This window comes from Emydura macquarii, unplaced genomic scaffold (genome assembly GCF_026122565.2).
Source record: "Emydura macquarii macquarii isolate MOO-44397 ecotype Brisbane River unplaced genomic scaffold, CSIRO-AGI_Emac_v2 contig_1483, whole genome shotgun sequence".
In the NCBI taxonomy this organism is placed as follows: Eukaryota; Metazoa; Chordata; order Testudines; family Chelidae; genus Emydura; species Emydura macquarii.
The window spans coordinates 13,826,561-13,851,159 of NW_027131620.1; the positions used below are offsets into that span (position 1 = coordinate 13,826,561).

Here is a 24,599-nt window from a genome sequence, read left to right on the forward strand (position 1 = left end):
AAACTCAATTCCACCCCATGCATCCTGATAGATAATATTCCTTTAGCGGCTGCTTTCTAAGCCACCATGCTTCAAGATCTTGTTAAGTGTGTCACCTTTAAGATAGAATTAATTGTATTTTGTTTTGTGTGGATTGTTTGCAATTTAGCATTCTTTCAAGTGGGCCTTGTTTAGCCACATCCATTAAAAAAAAATAAGCTCTGGGGTAAGGAGAACAAAAGAGGTCTGAGCCAAACAGTGCTTATTTTCATTATTAATCATTTATATTTTGGTGGCTCCTAGATGCTCCAATCCAGAACCAGGGCCCCATCGTGCTAGACTCTGTTCCCCTCCTTCCCTCTCCCGCACACCTTGCAATGAATTGGTTTCACAAAGCTGTATATTTTCATACATCATTAGATTATTTTGCTGTTGTTACTTTCTAATGGCGCAGTCAGTATTTTTTGTCAAAGTCCCAGTCTGTAGTTTTAGTGAACAGGTCAATAAGAAATGTATAAAGACAAATCCTGAATGGAAGCTATGAATCTGAGGGAAAATGGTGATGCACCTTTTCCATAGATGTCCCATAACTAATGCATTTTTCCAATGTACAAGCCAAATTATGATGGCAGAGGTTTTGCTCCTCCTCCCATTGAAGTTATGGCAAAACTCCCAGTGACTTTGATGGGAGCAAGATTGGGCAGAGTGGTAGTGATCCTGGAAACCTTATCTGTTGCTGTATTTGGAGCAGAAAATACTTTATATTTTAAGATCCAACTGATGTATAGAAGTAACTTAAAGAATTTTACATTTGGCCAGATTTCTGTAGTGGATCAGAGTTTTAGTTATATCTGACCCTACATGATCTGCCTTGAAAAATAGGCTTTAGAGTCCTTGTTTTGCCTGCTAAATGCAAGCCAGATGCATGGCCAGATCCTCACCTGCTATAAATCGATGTAGCTCCATTGACTTCAGTAGAGCTATGCCAGTTTATACCAGCTGAGGATCTGGATTATTGAAGTGATGTTCCCTGTACAAGACCAAGCCTTGTATTCCTTACTTACATGAGATATCCCAACAGTATACTTTTGTAAATTAGGCGAGTAGGATTTAGTTCACTATGGTTGGGCCTGCAGTTTAATTCTTAGAAGTGATCGAGGACTCAAAGGGGCAGATCACTGAAGACAATAGACCTGTGACAGTTTGCACCAGCTAGGGATTTTCCCCCTAGTTTGAAGACACCATGCTTGTTCAGATCTCAGTAATTCAAAATACTGACAGAACTTTTACTGAATCTGGCCTGTACTTCCCAAGCTCCTGCCTCATTAGTTCAGCTTAGAGGGGGTAAAACATCTGTTTCTAAGTAGAGCTGTGTGGTTAGTGACTGGTTTTTTTCTGCAAAATGTCTAAATCTGGCCATTTAAGACCAATGGTTTATAAGAGCTGGAGTGGGGAATTTGCAAAATTAATCTCATTAAAAACCAAACCAAACCAAATAAAATCAAGGAACACATAAGAGATTATGAGCTACAAATGGCAGAAGCTTCTGTGCCAGGACTGGGTAGGAACGGTGGTTTGGTGTGATAGAAAAGAAGGGGCAAAAAACCACAAACACGCCGGTGTATTGGCAGAGATCCTTATTGTCTCTTGTAAGGGAGGTTACCATGACCAGGGAGTGTTTGTGTGTCAGCAGAAAGAACAGGTTATGCAGAACATAATGGCAGAGGTTAGCCCTGTGACAGAAATGACTACACCTCTCCAACCCTAATTCATTAGAAACCATAACTTTTCAAGCCTTGTCTGTTTATCTTGAAAGATATTGGGCCAAATTTATCCCAGCCAAAATTTCCAGAAGTGACTAATCATTTGGGGGACCCTCAACTTCTGGGTGCCCAATTTGAGATGCCCTAAATGGACCTAACTCACAGAGGGTGGATTTTAACATTCTCTGAAAATCAGGCCCCTTTAAAGTGCCTCAAGTTGGGCACCCAAAATCACTTGTCATTTGTGAACATTTTGACCTCTTTGTGAACTCCATCGCCACTCATCACTTCACTGGATTATGCCTTAAGAAAATAATTTAGCTTTAGCTCTCGATAAAGAGAAGTTATAGAGTAACTCCATTTCCAGTGACCTGATGTTTTGTATTCATTTCCTTTCCTCTCTCTGCCATGTGCTTATGGACATTAACCCTGTTTTATCAGGCTCATTATTTTCTAGGGAGCAAGAGTGGAATGGCAGGATGTACTGTACATCCCACATGTCTCGTGACCCTACTAGTTATCCATCACATCATGGGATTAAAGTCATCATGTGGTTGACATAAAGGCTAAGGTCCAGATTTTTAAAGGTATTTACTTAGGTGCTGCTGTGCTCAGCATTGGAATGCCTAACTGATTTAGGAGCTTAAATCTCAATTGCAAAAGGAAGCCAAAATCCCATTACTATTGATGAGATTTAGACTCCTAAATGCCTAAATGACTTTTGAAAATGAAATGTAGGCTTCTAAACCAGTTAGGCGTTACAATTCTGAGTGCAGAACAAATCTGGGCTTTAGTCCTTAGCAAGGGAGGCCAGTTTCATAATGAGAAAGCTAAATGAGAAGTATAATGGCTCCTTCTTACACTTCCAGAAACCTGTCCTGGTAGAAATTCCCATTCACTCTGATTCCCAGAGATGGCCTCTTGGAGCTACTGAAAGGGTACTTCATGTAGCTGAACATCAAACTCCATTACTGCTTAGGCCTACCCATCCACTTTGGCTACAGTGTGCATACAAATGTATGTAGGTGCCCATGGTAAGTTACATCACCATGGTTTCCAGCTGGGGTTAAAAAGAAGGTGGGGGGAGTCTCAGCACTAAAACCCTGTGGAGCTACAGGAGAACTTTAGCTTTGAGTTAGAGACTACAATAGCCTGCTACTGAGACCAGCCACTAGAAGGAGACATAATCGCATGCACTTATCCTGTATATTACATGTGTACTGGCATACACTTGGAGAGGGGTGGAAAAGGAGAAATGTGTTACAGGAGAGATGTTTGATGGAAATACTCAGGATTTCCCAGTTGACAAGGAGGAGCTTATCAGTGGCAGTGGCTGTAGAATTTGGTGCATCAGTATTAGGCAGACTTTCCTTATCAGAACTAGAAAATGCTGTTTGTTGCTTGTAAATAGTTCACTTTCTCAACACCATCTGCTTATTCTCTTGGTAGGATTTTTTTTTTTAAGTATTCGTTAGAATCCAGCTAACTGCAGTCTCAGATTCTGCCAAAGCAGAACAAGCTATGAGTCAGGCTAGCGTGTAGAGCCTGCTGCATTCCAGAATCCCTGGTTCAGGCTTTAAAGTTTGTTGTCAAGCCTGAAATTGAAACCAGAGGAGCAAGCAGCGGGATCTGAGCTCGTAAATCAGCTGATAATGGATGGATTGTTCTCTGCCTTTCCCTGGGGAAGAAAACAAAACTCAACGAAGGGTGCTGGAGCAGCCTTGCAGTGACACTTCAGTGCCATGGGCAGAGCTCTGATACAGGCAGGCATGATGCCACCCCACAGGGTGCATGAAGCAACTCAGCTTCTGGATGAATGAGCATGCCACATACCGGGAAGGGAACTAAATTGCGCAGGGCTCATAGTTAAATCCAAACTGATTCTCTGTTATTACCATAATCTTCCGAAAGCATCTTAAAAATAACAGTGGGATTTACTGCCTGCCCTGATTCCAGTGAGCAGTCTGGCTGCAAAGTGGGAGCTTCACAACCAGCATGCGGCCTGAAACTTCTCTTTTCTGCTTCAACTATCTAATATTCTGCCACTAGGGCGAGAGTCAAAGTAACTTTCAAAATTAACAGCCACACTCCCTACCCCCTCTGAAAAATAATTTCCAGATCATTGTTTGAATATGGGTCACATCCTGTCAGGAAATGCAGTGTAAATCTGGAGTAATTCCACTGGCCCCTGATTCACACTAGTATCACAGGCAGCAGAATTTGGTCATATGTGCTTAGACTGAAGCCAATTAGAAATGCAACGGCATTTTGAACACATTATTTGAAAAGCGTTCTTGAGAGTCCAGGCCTGAGTTCATGGTTGTACATTTTTACTGCAGCAGCTGGTTATATCACAAACACCATATGCAGCCCAAAGCAAGCAGTTTGAGGGGGCTGGGCTGGGATGCTATCAGTTGGTGCAGCGCAAACAGAGTCCTGAATTTGGCTCTTGGAAGTTGTGTAAGACCCCATTTGCTGTGGCCTTAGAGCTGGGTTCAAGCACTGAAGTTAGCCAATGTGGGTGGGGAAAGCCATATAGTAAACAAGTCTAATGTGTTCTTAAACATGGCTGGGAGGCATAAATGAGAAAGTGATTTTCAGGTGTTTGGTTTTGAAATAGATATTTGAGGCTTAAATATATTTTATTAATAAAATTTGTAAAACTGCCCAAGTCCCATTTTCAGAAGTGAAGTAGGCTCTTAGCGGATCAACTCATTGAAAGTCAGTATGAGTTAGGCACTTAGGAGCCTAGGTCACCTTGACTTTCAATGAGCCTGGGCTTCTAAGGACCCAACACTTTTGAAAATGGGTCTTTGGGGTCTACATCTCCTAGATGTTTTCGAAAATGTTACTCTGTATCTAGAAGTCTGTTAGGCCCAAGCCCTTTGCTCTGCACCAGCCTGAGTGAAACTGTCTTGGGCCAAGGAGTTCCACAGCAGCATGGGTGCGGGTATAAAAACAAAATCTTCTTCTTACAGGCTGTGGATCTGTAGCAGAATTGCCCTGTAACCACTACTACAGCCTCATTGTGTAGAGGGATGATTGGCTTGTGAATCTGTGTAGTCCAGAGCCACTGGATACCCTCTTCCTCCAAACAGCTTTAGCTTGGTCATGCAAAGCACAGCTCTGTGACATGTAGGAGGTGAGGACCCTTGCATGGGCTCCCAACATCCTGCTCTAGTTCTGCTCCCTATGTTGCATTATGCTCCTGAGGAGCGTGCGGGTGGGGAAGGTGCACAAGGGAAGAAGCAGAATTTGACCCTTAACACGTTTAGAGGCAAGGTGCAAAACTTTAAGTAGTGGATTAGGGGTGGAACTTTCTAAAGCTGTCAGTGTTGCTCCCATTGGCTCCAACGCTGAGCGCTTTTGAAAGTCTGCCCCCCCTCGCCTCCCCAGCCAGGATTATATCACTCTTTGATTAAAAACCAAACAATAGAAAAAAAAAAAAGAAAATGTATATTGTGGAAGTCTGTAATTAGGATGGCTCATTTCCAGCTTTCTTGGAAACCTGGGTTCATACATTGCTTGCCAGTCTGAGACAACATGCTTCAGTGCCAAGAGAATGATTTCCATCAATTAGATCTTCTGGCCTAAGACTGAATGGCATGTCACCTTTCTAGATTGTCCTGCACTTCCTTTCTTCTGTTTCCAGAAACACGTATACATTTGAGGAAAAGGCACCCATCTGTATGCAGTATACATAATGCTGTGTGAAAATGACCTTATGAAAAAGGATTAAAAAGAAGACATTCCCACTCCAGGACTTAAAATAGCCTTTTCAGCTCTAGAAAAATAACTAGAGAAAGGTTCCTTAGTTCTGGCATTAATATTATTGCCATAGCTGGGTAATAATCTGAAAGGAAAGTTGAAAAGTTAAGTTTTCAAATCATAAATTTAGAATGTTTATCCAGTAAAGTATCTAATGAAGGAGACATTGCTACTGAGGTCAATGGTCTCTCTAAAGAATGCCTGAGAGCAGAGATTACATATAGCGTGTACTTTCCCAGTGGATTTAATGCTATGTTGTAAGTAAAATGGAGCCTTAATTCTTTGTATAGTTTGCCTGCTTTTAATGTACCTTCAAAATAACGAAGGGCTGAGTTCTGAAGCTGTCATACATCTGTAGTCATGGGGATTTAGGTGAGGCTTCTCATGTGTCCCAGAGCTGCAGGACTAGGCCTTAAATCTAGAAATGTATATTTTAGCACCTGATCTACACCTACCGAAGTTAATGGCAAAACTCCCTTTAAACTCAGTGGTGCAGAATCAGGCCTGTAGTCCCTCTAGATATTTGTGACATCCATTGCTCCCAAGTTTTTCAATTAATAAGAGGGAGATAACAATCTTTGATCATATGAATGTGATGAGAGCAAAACTAAGCACCTGTTTACAAAATTAGACATAGGCCACATCTATACTAGAGACTTTTGATAGTAGAATGCTGTCAGATAGCGGTGTGATTTTTTTAAAAAATGACATTTTTATAATAGTGGAAGCCTTAGAGTAGATGGTTAGTTGGGGGGGGGGGGGGGGGAGGAGGAAGGGCAGGGGGAAAAAAAAGGCTTTTGCTGGTTCAGAGAACTGGTATAAGCTATTCCAGCAAAAGTACAGTTTTGGCAGTAAAAGCTGATCTCCACTAGGAGGGTTTGCCAGAAGGTAATTCATTCTCTTTACTTAGTTTTGGTTCCATCTACAGTGGAGATTGAGTTTGGTTAAAGATGATGAAGTAGAAAATTCCTGCCAGCCGTCTGTCTGCCCAGAGTGCAGCAGGCAAAAGCCCTGCAATCTGATCCATTTACTGTGGGCAGATTCATGTGAAGCCCCACTGACTTCAGCAAAACTCCGAATTGGCACCGGGGTTGGCATGTGTAAATCCGATTTCAGAATCAGGGCCAAAGTTCCTTATGTAAAGCTCTGGGCACACCAGAGGCTACTGCAGAAAAGGATTAAATTGTGATGAGACAAAATACAATAATTCCCTTTGGCTTTCACAAACCTGAAGAAAGAGAGCAGCTTGAGCATCCTGCCCAGTCAATGCCAGTACAATGCAGTGAAAGCAAAATAAATTTATCAGAAATAATAAAAATAAAATAAAATAAAATTGTGATAATCAAAATAAAGAAAGGGAAAAGTAAGCATCAATCAGTATAAGACAAATTTAGGGAGATATATGAAACACTAAAAAAAACAAAAACAAAAAAAGATTTTGGGGTAATACGTGTCCAACAAAGTTAACATCCAAAGTAAGAGACAAGGTAGACTAGGGACATAACAACACATCCTCTACTCAGTCACTTGTGTCTCATATATTACAACATTGTGGAAGGCTGGCACTGAATGTTCTCAATCTACACCTATTGGGGAACTGAGATGATGTTCAGACTTAAGGCCTGATATTCTGCTTGACCTCAGCCTGGCCTCCATATTTGTGGACAGTATTTTGTAGCAGTAGATAGCTGAGCCCACATTTTGCTGCATGCAATGAACTGTTGGTGCAAATATTTAGTAATTAGATGTGTAGCTATCTGATATGTTGGTACAAACAGGTCAGGAGAGATCTAAGTACTAATATATATATCTCCATAATTCATTGCAGGAAGCAAAACTCAAGTACAGTTATTTGCAGACACGTAATAAATGGAAGCAAGTGTATTTTTTTTAAATTAACAAATGGGATGTTTTAATATTTTATACAGGCACCAAAGCCTCTCTCTAGCGATAGTGTAATGAGTACAAATAAATTTCTTGGAGCCATTTAAAAAACCATAACTACTAGTTTAAAAGGACAAAACATCAGCAGAAATATTTTGCAAGTCAATGAGTCAGATTTTCCTCATAAAATTTTGAAACTATTGTGCCCAGAAATAACCAAGTATGTGACTAGTGTCGGAAAATTTTAGGCATAAACACAAACAGAAACCAGGTTTTTGTTTGCAGGGATTAGGGTAGTTTGACTTTAGGAATATCCTAATGCTAACAGATACTGAACACTGCAGGCAACCTGAGCTGAGTTTTTAGTACTTATTGCTGAGTAATGTTTGAATCTTTGGCCTCATGAAGTCTTGGTATATGAGAACAGCGCAAGCACAATGTTAAACTGATTTTGTGGCATTGCAAGTTGTTAAAATTGGGACAAATTAGTTTATTCCCTTAAATAAAAAAATACAAAATTTATTTTGAGGGGATTGGAATCTCAATGCAGCAAAATCAGACACTTAACATTTGACTGAGTTAATCTCTGACAGTTTGGGAGATTTGCTTAAACCCCACCAAAATACTTAGATAGGACTCTCAGTCCCGTTCTCTTTCCTCTCACTAACCCTTCTACTGGCCATAGATGTATTCCCCCAACAATTCCATCACCCAGCAGCAGGCTCCTTAAATTTGATCTGATGTCTAGTATTTTACATCTGCTGGCTCCAGTCAGCCACTATCATCACATTTCATGCTTTCTGGGACTTCTGTGATTGGGGAAATGCCTCTGACCCCATGGGTTAACCCCCAAAATTTTGAGAGTTGAAAACACTGACCCACCCAGGTTAGTAAACGTCTGACATTGATTTTGGCTAAACTTTGTTGGAGGTCCTTATCTGAGCTACTCCTAGCCTGAGGGAAAAGCTGATTTGAGATGTGGCCAGGTGCTTTTTTCCCCAGGAGCAGCTGTAATGCAGGTCAGCACTTTTATGAAGTCACACTGGCTTGCAAAACTCTGTGAGCCTCTCTCTAGAGAAATGTGTTTATAAATCCTCCCTGCTCAAAAGATGCTACCATAAAATCCTACTTAAGGCCTTGTAATCAGAAGTGTGAACTGAGCTATGAGGTCTCTGTGTCACCACCAAAAATATGTAAACATTTTTTGTACCATGAGATACTTGATTTTATCAACAGTTATTTCAAAGTAAAAAAGACACATGCCCCCCCTTAAAATGTTTTCACAGAGGTTATTTCGGTCCCCTTTCATTCTGATGAGAAAAGCTTCTATTTTTGCAAACCCTGCAGTGAATTTCTTTGAAATATAACCCTAAATGTTAGAACTAAAGGGGACATATTCCATGCAGCTGACAGTCGAGCCAGATGAGTTTAAAGAAGCCTGACAGTGTTTCTTAAGTTCAAGGCTGAGCATGACAGTCACAATGCCTGATTCCCCCTCACTTATAGCCACTTTACACCAGTGTAACTCTTGGAGTCCAGGGGTGTCACCTGATTTACAACAGTGTAAATGAAAAGAGAATCAGACCCGAGGTTTTTTGAAGAGTATTTTAGTTATGGCACCAAGTGAGATTTTGAGATCTGTAAGTTTCACGCTTCTTAACTCTTCAAATTTAGGGCTCATACCTGTAAATCCTTACTGCAGGGGGCTCTCACAACCTTCCAATCCCCCACTCCCACACAAGAGACTCCCCACCTTTCATCTGTGGTGTATTACAGCCTCCCTCAAAGTCTGTGAATCTTCTTTAAGAGTGCTTGTGTCCATTATCAAACGGCTTAAGGTGTAACTGTAAAATAGTGCAAGGTTCTCCTCCATCCCACTGTAAGACTCCCAACCCTGGGTCCGGGGAATGGAAGACTGGACCCAGGAATCCAGCCCAGCTTTCATGGGGTATGCAGGCCGTAACCACAAGGCCATTCCTTTTGTTTTTTCTTTTAACAACTTGTTAGGCAATGACATTTTTCAGTAATTTGCATATTTTTTTCAGCCTAATGATCATGATAATAGTTATGAGCTTCTGAAAACTGCAGGCAAGAATGAAAGCTGTAAGGCAGCCTTAAACATAGTGATGGCCACCAGGCACCCACTCTGATTAGGGATAGTTAGGAGACACCCACTCACAGCCAAAGAAACCAAAAGCCCCATGCATGCTGTCTGATTAAAATCTGATTGGGGCATACCGGTTTCCATCGACTTTAATAGGAGTTGGATCAGACCCTTTGAGAGATCTTGTGGAGTTCAATGCTCTAAGAGAAAAGATACTCAGCAGTACCCAGGCCCTTTTGCCTTGAGTGTCTGTTGCAAAGTAGATGCTATTTGGCCCCCCACTATCTGACAATTGGAACTTGTTCTAACTCCTTTCATCTGCTTTCCATTGGCTTTCTCATGAACTCCCCAAAGCCTAGACAAGCCCGTGGAACATGCAGGGATCTACAAGTTTTACAACTCTAGTAGTACAGACAACAACTAAATGAAAGTGCGGATAAAATGGTCACTTCTCATTAAGGTCCAAATGTTCATGTGGAAAAACATATGTGCATGGTTACGTGAACTATTATATACTTAGAGCCCTTACACTGGGGGGGCCCTCAGCTTAGCCCAGAATTCAGGAGGCATGCTCAAAATCTCTCACCCCTCCTAGGAAGTGCAAGTGTTTTACATAAGAGGATTAGTATCATCCTCTCACCCATTGAGAAACTGAGGCACAGAGAAGTTAGGTAACATGCCTGGATTTGCGCAGCAAGGCACTGGTAGAGTCAAGAATAGAACCCTGGTGTCCAGGACTGCTGTGCTATTAACTGAAGCCACAATACTAGGGAGAGAGCCGCTCTAGGGATCTAGGTTCTGGAACTCATTCCACAGTGTGGGGCACGTCTCTTTCCCCATGGAGTAGTTTGGTCACAATTCCATGAGGGCATCCTTGAGGACGTTCTCCTATCCCCGATATTTCTGCAGAAGGGGATACTCTGGCTTTCATACTTTACTCAGGCAAAAATTCCCACTGACCACAATGGGAGTTTTGAGTGAGTAAGAATGGAGAGAGGATGTCAAGGTTTGGCCCTCTTCATGGCCCAATTAAAAAAAAGAAAGCAAAGCTGCTAGATATGCTGTTTAGGTTACACCAGCCTGTGGGGGGGCGGGAGGGGAATTCTTTTGTATATTAACTGCTGGGATGATTTTCTACAGCTGTTTTGTGGGATGTGTCTATTACTTGTGTTACTGTATGAATTTTATACACATACGGTGGAGAACATAATTCTCCAGGAAACAAGAGAGTTTGACTGATGGGAAACAGAAGTGAGAGATCCCAGGGAAATTAAACTTGCCAGAGGGGAGAATGAGCCTGAGTTTCATTGATGGAAGAAGAGGTTCTGCCATGGGCTTAAGCACCACAAACAATGAGGGCTCCAGTCCTGCTGTTGGATTCATGCCAGGAGGGGGTAGTGGTTTGTCCATGCGGGGCTGCATATGGATGCAGGGCCCTGCCTTCATGGCCCTGATTGCACGACTGGGGCGCAAGGACGGTTCTGGTACCCCAGACTGAGTACAGGGCTTGCACCAACCTCCTGATTCGACAACAGGGCTGTTTGCAAATTGCAAGAGGTGCTGCATGAGGTACTAGAAGCCCTCAAACCCCACTGGCTTCTGCAGGAGTTGAGGGTGCCTGGCCTCTTATAGGATGAAGTCTAGAGTTTGCAAAACAGATCAGCGAATACATGTGGGTGTGTGTTTCAGAGGACTCAGTTGTTTGTTAATTATATTGTATGACAGAAAATGTGTTCAGCAGACAGATCTTTCCTTCTTGCCCCATTGGTGCCTGCTGTATTTTTTAGTGATTTCTCTTCCTGCAGTTCAGCACTAGCTCAATCTGAATTGCCAAGCAGGTTTTGACTCATCTGTTTTTCTGTTTATTTCAGGAGGCCACAGACTTCCTGACCAGTAATCATGTCAGTGAAATTGACATTTGTCTCTCCCAGGGATGGGGCTGGAATCAGCAGGAGCTGTTCCTTTGCTGGATTCAGCACGGTGCAAAGCAGAAAATTAGCGTAAGTAGCATAAAAAGTGAAAAACAAATATATGCACCCTGAGCAGTCAGATATTAGACACAGGCCAACACTCGTTGCCAATTTAAATCCTCCGTGCATAAGGTGTGCCTTTCTTTTTGGGCTAAAGGGATGAGTAGTGTTGTGCACTTTAAACAGCTACTGCACCATGCTCCAGAGATGGCTGCACTTCAGTGGTGGATGAAGCAAGCCCTGTTTATAGTTTGCATATAAATTTTAGCCTGCAAAGTGCTTTGGGATGGAAGATGCTGTCTAAAGTGCCCTTTATCATTATCATCGTCACCCAGCTTTGCTGCTATGTTTCTGCAGAGTCAAAAGCAGGTCATACTGCATGGATCATCCTTCCAGCTAGCAGGAAGAGCACAGCTGAATCCACCTAAAATGGGTCTGGCATATTGAGGGCAAAATTATACTTAACAAGAAATTCTTTGCAAAATCTATTTTGTAAATGTGCCACTAGATTGTAATTTAAAGGGAAGGCATGGGAATTAAAAGTGATTTGTTCGCATCTCACACAAGAAGCGGGGTCATGACTGATCAGGTTTGGATGGGATCCCCAGAGAACACTGAGTGCTGCAAGCATTGGTGGTGGAGGGAAGAATTCCCCTACTAAAGCTTTGAGTCAATACTGAAGCAACAATCCCCCCGGCAGTATGCCAGTGACTAATGTGCTTGTGCCAATGTCATCTGTGAGAAGAGAAATACTTCCTGATTCCTTAGTCATTAAAAATCTCCTGGCACTTTTCAATAGAATAGGCGCTTGGACTAAATTGTTGTGTAGCATTGCTATGTAGTGTTAAATAGCTGCCATTTCTCCCCAAAAGCTGCTCATGTTTCTGTGCTGAATTAAGTGATTCCTGTATAATCTATAAAATGTTTTTAGGATAAATAGTGCTATATAAATGGAAGATCATCATCAGCTCTGGCTGTCAACATATGCCATAAAAAAACCAAAAATGAACTGGTTTGAATCATACAGAAGTACAAAAAATATGCCATTAAAAGCATTCCCCTTCTTAAAGCAATCCTGGAGAGTAACCACTTGTATCTCAGTAAAGAACCTGACACTTCTTATACAGTACTTTGTATTTTCAAAGCACTGAACAAAATTAATTAACATTGTCACCAAATACAGCATTTATAAAAGCATGAACTGAAATGAGACCCTGACACATGTTGATGACCCAATCGGGAGGCCTTGGCACATGAATTCATGAAATTCGTTATGGAACCTGAATAATAATAATCCTAGCACATGTCAGATATCTAAAAATCACACTGACAACTAAACTCTTGAGAAAAACACAGGCAGTAAATTATATAAACAGATCTGAGCTTGACATACATAGTGGGAGTTCTTACAGGAAAGGAGTCTAGCAGGAAAAGAGTTGAACAGCTGTTTCTATAACCAAATCACCTCCAGCAGGCTAAGAAAGCTCCAAATAAGCAAATTTAGATTTCCCCTAAGATTGTTCTGTTACTTTCAGCTGCAAAGCATTTTACACTATCAGCCTTTATGCATTTTCCCCCCCTGTTGTTTGCAAAATCTTATTGTCATTTAACTGTTTAGATAGAGGAAAGTTTTGCTCAGAGATGAGAATTCAGCCATTCAGGAAAGTATTTTGAGATAATGCTAAATGTTAAGAGCAAGATATTGCCAGGCGAAACACCAGAGGACTTTCCCCAGTACAGTGAATGTATGTGCTCATTGCCTTTCCCTTCATAACCTCTGTCACTAGCACTTTAGAATGACACAGTAGGATATCAGTGGGGCCTTTTATCCAAAGGATGGCAAACAAACAAGCTCCTCAGGCAGTCTCCCTTCTGAGCACACACTAAACACGCTTTGCATTTTTACAGCAGCTTCCACCTGACGCTTTCAAAATGCTCTAGGCACATTAATGAACTTAGCCTCACAACACCCAGCAAGGGAGATAAGTATTGTTATTCCTAGCTGTAAATTGGGGAACCTGAGAGATGGAAGCCCAGTGCCTCAAAACTATTTAGATGCCTCCCTCCCTTTGAGGACCTGGACTAGATAGATTAAAGGACTTGCCCAAGGGTCATAGAGTAAGCCTGTGACACAGCTAGAACCAGCCCCCATGTGACCTGGGCTTTAATCACCAGACCATCCTTCCTCACACCTTGAGTTTCATGCACATACTTTATGGTGGCATATTGTATAATTCATGAACCACCTCTAGAATTTAGATGTTGTCATTTCCCCAGGTGTGTTCAATCCATAATTTACTCAGCACTGAAGAGAAGAGAGAGCCGCAACTAAGCCCAATGACACAATCTGAATAGATGTCAGGAGTGGAGAATTTCCCTAGATTAACTTTCTCAAATAAAGGCTTGGTTTAAAGGAGTGAGTTAAAAGCAAATAGAAGGGGGATATTAATCAAACCAGCTACAAATAATCAGGGTTTATGCGACTACAGAGAGGGAGGTAAAATAGCCCAGAATCTATCAACAGAAGGCAAGCATCAGCAGTGGTTTCAAAGTCTATCTATCTTGAGCTTTGCTTACCTATCTCAGGTATATGACTAAAGGTTACTGGCACTATTGCTCATCATATTTGCACAGCAGTCCCATTTTGTAATGGTAGTTTACAGGATTTTGGATTTAAGTGGAATTTGATTTTGATTTTTAATTGCTTTTAAAAAAGGTATAATGTTTGTCACAGAAAGCTAGCTTGGATTAGAAAAAAAACCACTTGACTAAAAAAATTAGTTTGCAATCTGGACCTGGTAGACTTCTTGCGTATTTCAGAAACAAAATATAAACAAGTATTTAAGTAGGTGGTGAGGGCAGCCAAGCATTAGCTATTTCTGAAGCCCTTTTTATAAGGTATCTTTGCTAGACTGCCTAATAGCTCAGAACTCAGCTGCTCTGTTAATATACTCTTAATCATGTATATGATACCCAAGTGTGTACATAAAGTGTTTAATCCCAATGTTTAGTAGATATCTTTACTTGAGGCACCTGGACCATTGGTCCAGGGATTACTGAAATTTGGAGAATAGCAGTGCCTGTGCTCTAATCCTAACTTTAACTCCACTTTCTTCTCTGACCTTAAGCAACCGACAAATATTCTGCCTCAGTTTTTCCTTTTTAAAGATAGTAACAACTGTGTCTGGATTCTGTAAGCCCTACCTTGTTTGAGTAGTGCCATTACATTCAATAGGACTAATTGTGTGAATCTGTTTACAGGATCAGAGCCGTGGTGATCTTGTGAGCTATCATGAGGATTAATTACTCAATGTTTGAATGTCAGTCTGTGAATCAGTAGTACATAAAAATGATCTATTTCTGATTCCCCAAAATAATGAGGACTTTGATGGGTTAAAGATCAACACTAAACCACTCTGTTATGGATCTAAGACAGGTCCTGATCCTGCTTCCCTTAATCACTTAAGTTGTCCCACTATTTTCAGGGAGACTGCTCCTTTTGAGTAAAGAGTTACAGACCTGCTCCTGCAAACAACATTGTAGTAGCTATATGTGTGAGACTTTCTTCCAGCTCTGAGATGGTGCTGGTTTTTTTTCCCTCCCTACAGAAAGTCTCTCAGCAGAAGTTCGGTGAGGTCTAAAATGTCAATGAAATCCTCCAAAATGTATCCCTCCCTGCAAAGAGGGGCTGTCATCTGGGATCCAAAACCACAGCAGGTGAAGAAAATTTTTGAAGCTTTGAAGAAAGGACTTAAGTAAGGACTCTTCTAGTGTTAACTTGTTGGAATTTGCCTTCTTTAGTGTCTTTTGTTACTGCTAAAACTTTGTTCCTTATACTCTAGCCTAATGAATGGCCCAATGCAGCACCTCTTGTAATCAAGGGCAAAGCTCCTTTTGTCTTAATCAGATACAAAATTGGGCCCTTAGCAAACAGTTTGCCAACACACCACCAAGTGCCAAACAAATGTATTTGGGACCTACTCCTCCCTCACTCCAAGGATCTTATCTTGCTCCTATTAATGGTAATAGTTAACTCCATGTGATATCAATAGGTCTACATTGGAATTTGGAGCTCCTGGAACTTTATTAGGTACCTGGCTGTTGCTGTGTAGACAAAGAGTAAATGGAACTATCACAACCTCCCTGTGACTTTATAATTCCTCTCAGTGCTTCTAATCTGTGTGAACCATGCTGGTGTGCAGCTCCTTCAAATACAACATTGGCATCTCCAGGATTTTATTACCATGGGATTTTATGATAAGAACATCATGAGAAATAGCACTGTAATTATTTGCCATAAGTGTAAACACCTCAGCTTCTTAATTATGTCTGACATAGTTAAAACACAGTTGGTTTCTCTCAAGGACTGTAATGTCATTTTAGCCTTTAAAAGGTTATGCCAGTGTCTAGTTAATGGAATTAAACTGAAAATAAAAATTCTAAACCTAGTAAAAAGACTCTGATATTTTATAGACTTGGGGAGACTAAACTGTCAGATGGATTAGAGTTATGGTCCCAATTCTGTGAGGAACACTGCACAGTTGGACTCCTGCAACTGCCTTGCAGAACTGAGTAACAAATTATTGGATGCAGCTGTTTTCTGTAGACAGCTCTAATTAAAAGGCCAGATTTTAAGCAGCTTCAAACTAAATCCATTTGTCCTTGCTGGAATGTTTTTTTGTTTTAAGATAGAAACATCAACTAACCCTTAAGTCTTATGACCCTTCTGGGTGCCTCCCCACCAACTGAGCATCTTAAAATGCGGCTAAAACCTAAAATGACTTTATATTTAAAAAAAAAAAAAAAAAAAAAAAGCAAGCTCTGGCTACCATTTTATTGAGCTATTACCAGCAAGTGTGGAGAGCAGAGAGTTGAATGCTAGTCACTTTGTGTATTAACAATAATAGTTCATAATAGTTAGAAAATAAAATACACCCAAAAAGTAATTTTGAAAAATTGCAGGTTGCTTAACATAAACACATCAAGCTGTTCAGGTTCTGAGTCTTGTAAAGCAGTATTTTCCAGAAGGTGATTGTCTACAGCTCTTTAAATACAAGAGGGGAAAATAGAATTACTCGTGTCTGTTCTGAATTAAAATGAAGTTGGAAGAGGATCAGCTCAGAAGGAGTTCTGTCCTCTGGGAGCTGCCATGGGGCCCACTGAAGCCAATAGGAGCTAAGTGCTCAACACTTTGCAGGGTAAGGCCCCTGCTTTTTAATGGGGGGGAAGCAATGGGAGTATCAGGAAGTAGCCAGTGGCTGATCTAGTCTAGGGGACAGCAAGAGTGGCATTCAGCCCCCTGCTGCTCAGATAAACAAAGGACATGTTTAAGAGGTGCTGAGTACCCACTGCTTCCATTGACTTTGGCTGGAGCCACAGATGCTCAGCACCTCTGATAGTCAGGCCCAGGGGGCTGAAGTGTTCAGTGTTTCAACCCTTTGATCTTGTGAGCAGAGCTGGCTGATGAGCTGTTCAGTTCTCAGCCAGGTCTGCAGCTCCTCCCCAAATGGCAGTGGTATTCTGTTTTCTATGTTCAGCATTAGGAGCCTCCTGGCTCTGGTTCTTCCTTTGATCCAAGATGGCAACTGTTGCAGTGAGGTGCTTGCTCAATTGCACTCTTGCTGTTACTGGTTTCCCTTCATTTAAAACAAGTTCCTCAGGACGACAGTCTAGCTGTACTCTCCGTGTGAAGGAAAATTGAACATGACACTATTGGAGCTGGGAGTGCTGGTGAGAATCTCTGGGGATTAGAAGAGATGGGCTTTCTGTGGGTTAGAGGCTGCTGTCCTCCTTCCTTTTCCAAGCTGCCATGAATCTTCTTTGCATTTTCAACTGTCTCTTCAGCTGTACCCCCAGCTCAGCCCTTCTGAGCCTCTAGTCACTTCTGAGGTGGGGAGCTCAGTGAATTTTCCATTGGGCTCTTTTTCTTAAACCTGTGCCTTTGAGTGTCCTATAGCACATGCTAGAAGAAAATATTACTTTGGGTTTTCTTTCTTCTCCAGTGAATACCTGCAAGTGCATCAGGCTGAGTTGGATTATTTGTCCGGTCGACACAAAGACACAAAAAGGAATTCCAGACTGGTAAAATGCTTCTCTGTATTAATCACCTGATTAATAATAATCTGAAGAGGGCAGAATTTAAAAACAAGAACTGTCTTTTGTCTCTGGGACTGAAAGGGGTCTTAATAAATGGAAAGCCCAATACTTAAAGTGAGATGCTAGTATTATACCTACATGCTCAATTCACCAAGTAGGTCAAGGCTATATGGGGGAAAGAATCCAGGAGTGTCCTAACTCTGTGTCCTATTGTGTTCCCTGGATTGCACTCTTTCCTTTTTGGGATAGTGGCTGCTCATTACTATCTGGCAAGCAATATACTTGCCTGGCTGTGTCTAGAAACTGAGGAGAAAGAAAGATCAGGCTAAATAGGTGAAACATTGATTAATAGGTCCTAGCAACTCTGATTCTGCCATATACAAAATCCCAACAAGACCTTTGCTATTAGTAGTACTAAGCTGTACAGAGCACTTCAGACTCTGTGTTCCAAAAGACAGCCCCAACTCAGAGTAACTTTTCAAGGCTGGATTAAAAAACCTCCCGCTCACCCTAACTAACTTACAAAACCTGTACTGTTTCTAAAAATTGTATTACTCCAGGTGCCTCAGTTTGGGCACCCAAAAATCAAGACACTGATCAGAGTGTGCTTTTGAAAATGTTGTTGGTCTTGCTATCTGCCCACTGTATTGCACAATGCTTCTTATGACATGGTTCAACATGGGTAGTTGCTCTGGCAGCAGATGTGGAAATGTCTTTAATACGTGCAAATGAATTCATATGCAATTTGTCATATTTGTCTTTCAGGCTTTCTATTATGATCTGGATAAGGTAAGTAGTCTTTCTTTTTTGAGGGGACACGATGTGTCCCAGAAGGTAATAAACAGCAAAGTTCAAGCACTGATACTGTACACTCACTGAATAATTTAATGCCATATTATGTGCATATTTACATAGCTTATAATCTTTCTCTCCTTTTCTAAAGCAAATTCGCTCTGTTGAAAGGTACATCAGAAAATTGGAATTTCATATAAGCAAGGTAAGGGGAGAGCTATTTATATTCTGTGCTTGGGAGGCACTGCTATATAAACATTCTGATTAGAAAATACTTCCTCAATAGCTTGCTTCAGGGGAAGTGGCATTGGGACTTCTGAAAGATGTAACTCCTTTCTTTACAGAAGGAGAGGGTGGTGTAAGGGTTTTTTTCCCCTCTCCTTCGAATGGCTCTATTCAGACTGAATGCTGGGCCCCGCCTCACCCTGTAAAACCAGTTTCTGTACCCTGCCAGCTTACTCAGAAGAAAGGTGCTGTTGGGAGGAGTTGCACGGTTTTTTCTTTTTTGCTTCATGGAAACCTAGATGGTGGCACTCAATGGACTCTGCCAATCTTCTATCTGATTTTAAACGGGTCAGAAATATCTCCTGCATACGTGTGATGTGTATGTATGTTTCTCCAACCCAGAATTAAACAATGTTTCCTCTCTTCCCTCCACACCTCATGGCTTAGTAACAGTAGAATGAACCTGCTTTCTTGATATTCCAGGTTTAGAGTCATGCCCTCACTAAACCCATTTGAGAGCCATGATGTAATCTTCTTAGCCTCTAGGATGCTTATACTCAGACCCATCCATTTAGGGCCATTGTACCATGACTTTGACGTGGGTTAGGGATTGGTTAGCTTGAATAAGGGGAAGCCTTTCTCTGGGCTAGGAGAAGCATTGGTGCCAGATGTCTCGCTATAAAGTGACTTTATGAGATTAAGCAAATAGAGCAGCCCCATCTCTATCCATCTCCAACATGATCCAGTTGACTACGAATTTCCTCTCTCCAAGTTTTCATTGAGGAGGCTGGATTGTCCAGTGGTTAGGACACTATTCTGGAATCTGGGAAACTGAGGTACAATTTGAATTTCTTGTATGACCATAAGCAAGCCACTTAGCCTTGCTGTTTATCAGTCCACCGTCAGTAAAATGGAGATAATGGCACTGCCTCACAGGTGTGTTGTGAGGAGAAATGCATTGAAGATTGCAGGGCACTTGGATGCAGGGCTTACTTTACCACACTAAGTACCTTGGAGAGCTCGATAGAATTCTAGGACTACTTGTTCTGTGTCTTGTATCTGGTGGTGGTTTCCAAAGCCTGGTGCTTTAGCTCCTTAGAAGTAGTGCTGGAAGAAATTTTGCTTTCAGCTCAGACTTTGGAGTCTGGTAGACAAAGCAAAGTGAGGTGTAGTGAAGCCTGCATAGCCAAAACAGTAGATAAACCATGCCCCCAATAAACTACTTTCCCATAGCCTTCAGTTGATCTATAGGGTGTGTGTGGTGTGTGTTTTTTTTTTTTTTTTTTTTTTTTTTTAATGTGCAGAACAACTAGTTAGAGGCTTTCAGGCTTTGGGGTGGGTTAGTAGCTTTTGTTGGCGTTGGCTGAAAATGGGCTTTTATTTAAGTGCTTGTGAATGTTACTTTTGGATTTTTAAAACCAGAAAACAGACTGTTAATGGTGACATCTTTCAAGATTATGTAAAACCCTCTTGTTAGTATGCTTTTCTTGTATGTGCACTTGTACTGTACAAAAATAATAAAAAAATCTTTAACTGGTGGGAGTTAATCTTTCACCCACTTTCCCTCCATCTGTAATCTTGGATCCACTTCACTGAAAAGGATTCTTATGAGAAGAGGGGGTATGAGTCCATGCTAGAATGATGAGATTTGCTCTTTTACAAGGAGAAACTCCTAGAAACTTAACATGACAAATGTTGTTGCTCCCTCAACTCACTAAAATTGGAAACAGATACCAGATTGGTGTAAAATATGGGGCCTCTTTTCTGTTAAAGGTAGAAGAACTGTATGAAACATATTGCATCCAATGCAGGCTGCGAGATGGGGCCTCTAATATGAAACGTGCTTTCTCCTTGACTCCCTCCACTAAAGCCTCCAGAGAGAGCCTTGTAGAACTTTATAAGAACCTCCAAGAATGCACAGAGGTAGGAGAACTCTTCAAGCATCTGACAAAGAACTGACTCTTCTGTCTAAAATCAAAGCAGTGGATAATATACCAACACATGCTGTTCTGAACTATTGGTCTCTTCTGTGGTCTGGGCTTAGAACAAAACATGTAAAATTAGATGAAGATGCATATGTGCTACAACTCAGAGCTTCCTCTATAAAAGTACTTTGTTGCCTAACTTCTCCCTTAATATGCTGTGAAATGCACAGGGTAACAGTTTGTTTGCTTACAATCAAATGTGTTCATGAAGGGTGCATAGAAATTCCTTTGAATTTGAGTTGTAATATTAGGGCCTAATCTAGCTTTCATGGGAAGTTATGGGGGGAGGGGTGTCTTTCCACTGACTTTCAATGGGAGTAGAATGGGACCTAGTTACTAACCTACTGTGTGAGTAAGCGTAGGTCTACACTTCAAGCTGAAGGTATAAATTTCAGCTCGAGGTGATGTAGCCGCACTAGCTTTGATGGTGGTAGCATGCTAAAAACAGCATAGCTGCAACAGTGCAAGCAGTGGGACGGGTTACCTGCGTACATGCCTAGGGACTTGGACAAGATTGTACTCAAGATGGTTAGCCCATCCTTCTACTTGTGCTGATGCTGTGGCAATGGCCCCTCTCTTTTTTGGATCTTCAAGACTGGAGACAAATGGCTGCCACTCATGTCACCATTTTACTCCACTCTTCAGTCAGAGTAATTGGGCTTTCCTTTTCTTTCAGGATATGTGTCTGATTGAAGGGGCACTGGAGGTGCACTTGGGAGAATTTCACTTGAAAATGAAAGGTAGCTTCTGTGTACTATTCTATAGCATTCATCACTTGAGTAAAAAGCTCTTCAGATTTGCTGAATGGAAGACTTATCCAAAGTTTACTGAAGTCTGTGGGAGCTGGGGTTTGGATCAAGACCTAAACTGATTTTTATTGAGCCTCAGTTCCCATTGATGTGAAATAAACTTAGTGCTGCAGAGCAGAGACATTTTATATGAGAGTGTTCGAATAGGACTTTCCTCCTCCCTACCCCTGAGCAAAGCTTGCAATTTTAAGTAAGGCAAATGGCTTGGTTTCCTAATTATTCCTCCACATGAATTTTGGTGTAAGGGGAGACTAATCAGAGCATCATCTGGATGCTCAATGCAAGCTGAGGATTGTTAGTAGATCTTTTGAAACTCTCTAAGGCTACAAACACTGGAACGGATTTTCTTTCTCTTTCAGGGCTGGTGGGCTACGCACGTCTCTGCCCAGGGGACCAATATGAGGTACAGTACACAGCAGTCCATTTTCTTTTACAATTTGCAATTATGGGCTTGCACATGTGAAGTGCAAGTAGGGGGTGTGAGGGTGTGTAGGCTGAGCAGGAGAGAGAGTGCATGGAAACCAGAGGCTGCATTGGTGAGAGCAGTGCTTCTGCACAGCTAATGAATTATCCACTTCCAGGAGTAATAGAGGGCAGGTACTTGGGGGACATAAGTCTACCGGAAGAGTCCTTGGGGGATCTGGCTGGAGACTAAAAGCACCCTGAAAGATGGTAGCAGCAATACTGCTGCCTATCCATAGGGTAGATCCCACTTGGCCCAACTGCCTATGAAGGGCACAGGGCTGTGTAACTGTGCGCACAAAGCTTGTGGCTGCGGGCTGAATCTATCCCAGTAGTTTCAATTCTAACATCCTTATCTTCCTGCCACTAACAAAACTCCAAATCATTTTCAAACCTGTCCTGCTCTGATGCAGAACATTACGCATTGATAACTCTCTCGCTCTCTGCATTATAATACATGTACACTTTGGTATCTGACTTTTTTCACCCAAGTTCTTCCAGGACAGGTGGGATGCAGAACTGCTTGGCACTTCATCTCAGCATTTCACCTTATCAAGGCATTTTAAATTGCCAGCCCCCACCCCTCCCTTTGTTCCTTTAGCCTGGCTTCTTAAAAGCACAACGATCAAGGGAACAGGCACCAGCTCTGCTGTATGGGAAGGGAGGGTGCAGTTCCATAGTGTCTTGATTTGCAGATTCTAGCATCCTCTTCCCTATGTGGCTTCTAGGTGTTTGTGCGACTGGGGCGCCAGAAGTGGAAGCTGAAGGGCAAAATTGAGACTGACGACAGCCAAACATGGGATGAGGAAGAGAAGATTTTTATACCCAACCTCCACGAGAAGCTTGAAATCAAGGTAGTTGTCTGCAGTGGCTGAATTGTAGCTACTGGGTTAGCAGGTAGCTTACCTTCCCACCCAACTCTCTGCCTAGCATGCTTTTAAAAAAACAAACCAACCATGAATTTTCACAGCTGTGTAGAAACAGCAATTAATCAATGTTCTGCTCACTGAGCTAGCTTCTTAATTTCTGTTTCTGCTTTCTTTCCCAGGACTCTTGTAATTGCAACTAGGTTAATGTTTCTGCTTTTCCATATATTAGAATGACCCCTGTGTAATCCCCACATCCAAGATTTGGTGGTTAGGGGTCCATGGCTTAGATGGAGTAATTATATTGCACACACACTTTTGGGATAAAATTCCTGGTGTGTAACTATATGTACACTCTATATGTGTATAAGTCAAACTTGCCCATTCCTTGGGTTTCCCTACATGATCTCTTCTGTCTCAGCCCCTGATTTCCTCTGCCCTGGAGATACTCTAAATCCACTTATATCCTATTGAAGCTAATGAGATCCACTGGCCAGAGGGAGTTGGCTATACTTATTCCGTAACTTTAGGCACGATTTTGCCACTTGTCATTATAGTGGCTCATTGGAGGACCCCTGTATTCTTGTAAACGAGCCCTAGATCTCATCTCCTTACTATACTATACAGTTGCAGGGTAGGCAGCCAGAATAAGCTTTTATAAAAGTTGGAGAGAGGATCCTCTTGTTACTAGTGCTGCTTCTACCTTTTCCACACTACATCTTGACCTGGCAGCTGCTACTTAGGAACAAACTCTCAATGGAATCCTCTGGGGGCCCGATCCTGCAGTCAGGACTCCCTTCACCACAGAGGAGAGCTGAGACTAAAATAGACTGCAGGCTGGGGGAGGACCCTTCACTACCTGAGTGAAACACATTGTTCTGCAGTGCCGACATAAGGCTTTCCATGCCTGGAAGCCATGCAAAATAGTTATTGCAACACCCTCTCCCTTCTGGCAGCATGGGCTGAGTTACATAGGAAAGAATTCCTGACTTCTAGCCAGTAGAGCTTTTAGAAATGTTCTTAAAATGTTTTTCCCGCACTGCACAATGAGAACTGGGAGAAAAGCTAATTCAAAGATGCATATTTTCTCATATTTGCAAAAACATGGAATTGCTCTGTATGTCAGTGAAGATGAATCACCTCAAACTTCAGGGGAGAGGTTATATACTTAGGTTTTATGCCAATTTATTAAACCTGACTGACTCTAGTCTTTCTGCTTTCCCTCTCCATACAAGTATGCATGCACAGAGTATGTATTGGGTACAATTTTCAGAAGTGCTGGAGTCCCATTTCCAAAAGTGACTTGGGCTCCTAATTACCATTAACTCTCTGAGTGATTCTGAAAACATTAGCTGCTAAATCTGTCCCCTGATCCTAAATATGACCCCTACCTTGGTGCACAAAGTAATATGCCGTTGTACAGCAGCATCTTGGCTGGGGATTTTCTGGCCCATTTGCCAAGATTGCAGACAGATGAGAGAACTGGGAAGCTGTCTCTGCCATTGCTGGCCTCAGCTGTGGCTGCAGAAGCTGAGGGCCAGGCCACAATGCATGCATAAGGTGCTATACCTGGGTCAAACAGCTGACAAATTAAGGTGTGCTTGCTGCTTGTGGACCATGAGAGGAGGGAACTGAAGACAGCTAGGCTTTGATTCGGAGCCGCAGCTGGGAGGGAAGGGCAGTGTCCACATGCTGAAGGTAGTTGGGGACCAAAACAGCCTTACACTGGTAGGGAGGTGGACTAGATAATCTAATGGGGCTCTACATGATAAGATTTTTGGGTCAAATCCAGGGATGGGTGAGGCTTGTTATAATTCATACAGCAAAATGGGCTCCAGCGTTCCAGGTTGTCTGATACAGAATTGTTTTCATACACACTGAAGCCAAAATGTTTTG

General features: G+C 41.9%; 1 protein-coding gene across 8 annotated transcripts in view; it reads left to right on the forward strand.

Moving 5' to 3' along the window:
• The first annotated feature begins 11,376 nt into the window (after positions 1–11,376).
• The window catches only part of RIPOR3 (RIPOR family member 3), a 36,569-nt gene continuing 23,346 nt past the window's right edge, over positions 11,377–24,599 (forward strand). For 2 of the 8 annotated variants that reach the window (XM_067554243.1, XM_067554242.1), the window contains exons 1-9: positions 11,377–11,498; positions 15,077–15,223; positions 17,471–17,549; positions 18,330–18,353; positions 18,508–18,561; positions 20,355–20,504; positions 21,243–21,306; positions 21,735–21,778; positions 22,566–22,691. In XM_067554243.1, coding sequence (XP_067410344.1) covers positions 11,398–11,498; positions 15,077–15,223; positions 17,471–17,549; positions 18,330–18,353; positions 18,508–18,561; positions 20,355–20,504; positions 21,243–21,306; positions 21,735–21,778; positions 22,566–22,691 — 789 coding nt within the window. In that variant the 5' untranslated portion in view covers positions 11,377–11,397. Of the gene's footprint in view, positions 11,499–13,876; positions 14,055–14,143; positions 14,185–15,076; positions 15,224–17,470; positions 17,550–18,329; positions 18,354–18,507; positions 18,562–20,354; positions 20,505–21,242; positions 21,307–21,734; positions 21,779–22,565; positions 22,692–24,599 lie in introns of those variants that run through there. The other 6 variants (XM_067554249.1, XM_067554247.1, XM_067554248.1 and 3 more) reach the window with 6 other exon arrangements.